The sequence below is a fragment of the Puntigrus tetrazona genome, unplaced genomic scaffold (assembly GCF_018831695.1).
Source record: "Puntigrus tetrazona isolate hp1 unplaced genomic scaffold, ASM1883169v1 S000000798, whole genome shotgun sequence".
NCBI classification, from domain to species: domain Eukaryota; kingdom Metazoa; phylum Chordata; class Actinopteri; order Cypriniformes; family Cyprinidae; genus Puntigrus; species Puntigrus tetrazona.
The window spans coordinates 335,589-340,000 of NW_025048402.1; the positions used below are offsets into that span (position 1 = coordinate 335,589).

The 4,412-nt window shown below is 39.9% G+C and overlaps 1 protein-coding gene across 1 annotated transcript in view; it reads right to left on the reverse strand.

Moving 5' to 3' along the window:
• Positions 1-1,002: 1,002 nt before the first annotated feature.
• Positions 1,003-4,412, reverse strand: part of gnb1a (guanine nucleotide binding protein (G protein), beta polypeptide 1a) — a 29,127-nt gene continuing 25,717 nt past the window's right edge. The window contains exons 10-11 of the mRNA XM_043233402.1: positions 3,927-4,042; positions 1,003-2,881 (exon numbers count right to left, since the gene is read on the reverse strand). Of these exons, the coding sequence (XP_043089337.1) occupies positions 3,936-4,042 (107 nt within the window). The 3' untranslated portion in view covers positions 1,003-2,881; positions 3,927-3,935. The remainder of the gene's footprint in view (positions 2,882-3,926; positions 4,043-4,412) is intronic.

Here is a 4,412-nt window from a genome sequence, read left to right on the forward strand (position 1 = left end):
GAGAGAGAGAGAGAGAGAGAGAGAGAGAGAGAGAGAGAGAGAGAGAGAGAGAGAGAGAGAGAGAGAGAGAGAGAGAGAGAGAGAGAGAGAGAGAGAGAGAGAGAGAGAGAGAGAGAGAGAGAGAGAGAGAGAGAGAGAGAGAGAGAGAGAGAGAGAGACAGAGAGAGAGAGAGAGGGACGGATGACTCTATTCTGTGTTCTCATTTAACACAATTCAGTTTGCTATGACCCTGGATGATTATTAATGATGTACGGTCAGTTGTGTTGAGCGCACCCCAAATACAGACCAATCTCAGCCGAATCGGGTTTCTTTCTGTTTCTCGTGAAGAGTTCACTGTGTGGGTGAAAGAAGAAGACTTTAGAAATAAGGGCCACGCTAACCAACATAAATCTTTTTTATTAATACCGGACCTGGCGGTTTGCGGTTCCTAAAAGTAAACCCGAACTATGCAAAAGCGTAAGCCTTTATTCGGAGCGTCTGAACTGATTCTCAGTGCTTCCTTTGGGCTTTTAGGACTACTCCAGCACACTGTGTTGGTCCTAAGGTCCTTAACTGTAATCATCCCAACCAGTTTCATCATCCATGTCAAAATTGTACGTCCAGTTGTTAAAAAAAGCAGTACTGAAATGATCAATGCTGGTATTCACAGAACAAGCTGCATTTCATCTGGGTTTGTGGTGAAATATAAAAAGAGGGCTCCTGAATGAGTACTTACTGTTACAACCCAAAAACACGGACAAGCTACTATTAAACGTTTGGTTACAGCACCCCCTAAACCAGTGGTTCCCAACCTTTTCTTGTTTGAGGCACCCTTGGAATTTTTTCCCCGAAATTTTGGCGGCACCCTCAAAAGATCTCACCCCTTAGTGCCGCGGCACACCGCTTGGGATCCACTGCCCTAAACAGACAAAATGGAAACGTAGCTTTCCTTCACGCTTAAAGCACAGCGTCTCTGTTCAGTCAGAGCGAACGGACCACTACTTCAATAAAGAGACACAGGATCGTCTCAAACTGCTTTTTATTACATCTTAAATAACAGTACATTTTAATATAGTTTCTATCTTGCATCCAGCTTTCTGTTGTACACTGACTTTAAAATTAAATACAAAAGATGAAGAAGGGTACAGTGGGAACGCAGAGCTGTAAGTTATTTGTATGGAGAGAGGCGAGGAGAGGGAGAAAGAAAAGCTCATTTAGTTCATTTAGGGGTTTTCTTGCCGACTCCAGGCCTAACGCACAACAACAGCACTTTTTTCTTGTTTTGTTTGTTTTTTTTTTGTTTGTTTTTGGGGTTTTTTTTTACAGAATGTTGCAGAGAAATAACAGAATGGAAGAAATGCCACTACAGCTAAGGAAAGAGCGCTTTTCTTGATACACGTCGAGAGGGAACAACAGAAAAGTTCTGCCATTCAAATGCTGTGTCATTTTTTTTCCTTTTTTTTATTAAAAGAACAAAAAAACCTGTTTGTTACAAAATGTCTCTAGCACTGTCTTTGTATCTGAAATTTTTCTTTTGCTACAGAGAGATATTTCTTTGTTCTAGTTATTTGAGTGTGTGTGTGTGTGTGTGTGTGTGTGTGTGTGTGTCTCAAGGGACAGAACAACTCACCACTCGCTGTTGTGATCAACACGTTTGCTTCTCTTAAGTGCATAGCTTTGAAAGTTCAACTAAATTGTGTATGCACAGAGTAGCAAAAGAAAAATAAAATAAATACTGTGATGATCTATTTAATAGGTTATTTAAAAAAAGGAAAAAAACAAACAAAAAAGAAAGAAAGAAAGAAAAACATCAAGGACTTATATTTCCATATGCACCTCTTAAGCAATTCTACAGCATGCGATTCTACGAGTTTCCCACCCATGGCAGACGACCAAAAGAAGAGTTTTTTTTAAAGATTTTTTTAACTTAAAAAGTTTTCAATATCATTATTTTCAAACATTGATTTATACAACATGTCATTCACAGAGTAGTAACTGTTTTCCAAGCACAAAACGGGCACCTCTGTTGAAACCCAAAAAAAAAAGAGAGAAAAAGAAAGAAAAAAAAGAGGAAGAACTAGCCACCCCTCCTTCAACATCCTCCACATCAAAGATAAGAAAAATATCAAATAAAATGATTCAAACGATCGGTTAATCTTCATTGAATTACTCTACATTTCCCAAAAAGCATGAGGAGAAGTACGGTTAAACGTCTTCGTCGTCGTGAACAGCACGTGCTCGGTTAGTTAACGTATTTGCAAAACTGTTTTACTTGTGCAAACAAAAATTCGCAACTAGACAAAAAAAAAAAAAAGAAAAGAAAAAAGAAGAACATTAATAATCAAATTTCCTGGGACTAAATGTACAGGCCTGATAGCAGCTAGTGGACCCCTGATCAAATCCTTGAGCTCGGAGACACACCGCTTTCAGAGTGTCGCCTTTCTTTTCATTCCTACCTAAGATTCGATCCCAAACATTTAAAAACTAGGAGACAAAAGCAAGCCTGCGATCCTGACCGGGAGGAGAGGTCCAAAGAAGGCCCATAAAGCTATCGAGCTAGTTTCTTTTAGAAAAACCACCTGTTTTGACGTTAAAGATAGATGACATTAGCATAATGACATTAGCAGTGGAATGAGTGTCTTGTGTTCTCTCAGTACAGTATCAGAAAATGGTCCCAGAAGGATGCACAATTATCAACTTTTATCCACTTACCAACTACAATCTAGCTGAGTGTAACAATTGTGCTCTTTTTTTTTTTCCCAAAAGAAAACTTTTTGCTCTTTTGTCGTTTATAGATGTTGGGGGTCAGTTCTGTTGTGTTTGAGAAGGAGAGAGGGGAATAAAATCGAACGTTTTCATTTTGGAATGATCTTCCAGTCAACCTTAGAGTCCGGATGCGATCTGGAGAGAAAGAGGAAAGAGAGATGTGATGAGTCTTCAGCAGCAGGTGACAGGAGAGATGATGCATTCACACCGATTCAAGTCACCCAGTCAACATTTATCTTCCTTCCATGTGGCACATATCAAACATAGATACGGCCCACAACAAAATGATAAAACTGTTCCAATATTCTCCGATGGGTTTAAGGCCTGAAAATGAAACGGATACGCATCAGATGTGTGTAAGAGCGCTCCCACCTCTCTGTACACACCTCTAACTAATCAGTTTAGGATATATGATTACCATGAGATGAGACATCACAGATTCATTTAAATAGTATATTAGGTTTAATATATTGACATGGAACTCATATAGAAATGTTTTAATGCAATAATTACATATACATACACATACACGTATATATATTTACACACGTATATGTATATATATCTAATCTAATTTTCAGTAATATCAAAGTAAAAATGGAGTAGATGGCTTCCATCAGTACTTCCTAAGCTTGCTCGGACCTCTTTCTGGATCAACATTTCACTCTGTAACATCACGTAGTTTTCATCTCTATATTAAATTGCATCATTTTTTTAATATGCATATGCTTACATTACGAGATTACTCTCTTCTGCGTCTTCCAGGGCTGTGTTTTTATTCATTCAGGGGATGCATAAAACACAGAAACCTGTACATTCTGTGATTGGCTGCTAAAGCTGCTAACTAGAGCGTGGTACGCAGAGCACTAGTACGCAGAGCACTAGTACGCAGAGCACAAGTACGCAGAGCACTAGTACGCAGAGCACTAGTACGCAGAGCACTAGTACGCAGAGCACTAGTACGCAGAGCACAAGTACGCAGAGCACTAGTACGCAGAGCACTAAGTACGCAGAGCACAAGTACGCAGAGCACTAGTACGCAGAGCACTAGTACGCAGAGCACTAGTACGCAGAGCACTAGTACGCAGAGCACTAGTACGCAGAGCACTAGTACACATTTGGGCTGAAGATCAGCTGATGTCAGAAACGGAGTGATAAATCAATGCACAGAGCAGCTTACCTTACGGCTTTAATTCCAGATCTTAAGGAAACTATCCCAGGAGCCTGTAGCCACAGCCATCCCGTCATCAGTGACACCCAAGCAGCTGACACGGTTATCATGACCCGCCAAAACTCCTGCAAGCACACGGCATGAACACGTCATGATGACACGCATCTCATTAGAAATAAAACTCTATCATGCATTCACGTGACTTTCTTAAACAGAGCAAGGCCACTATTTTCTCATTAGCTGCTACAAGCAAACAACTACAAGAACGGTAAAGTTTTCTCTTATCTTCAGTCCTCAAAACTCCTTTCTATCACCTGACTTTCCCAACTATAAGACTTGTGTTGTAGCTTTCGAGACGTTTAATGTTACTAAATCAGGAAGGGCCTGCGTGTCAATATCTGTGTATCATCTTCGATTTCTTACTAAAACTGAAAACGGAAAATCAGAAAAACGCCTGCAGCCCGAATCTGCTTTGGATATTTAGTTCTCCAGGTT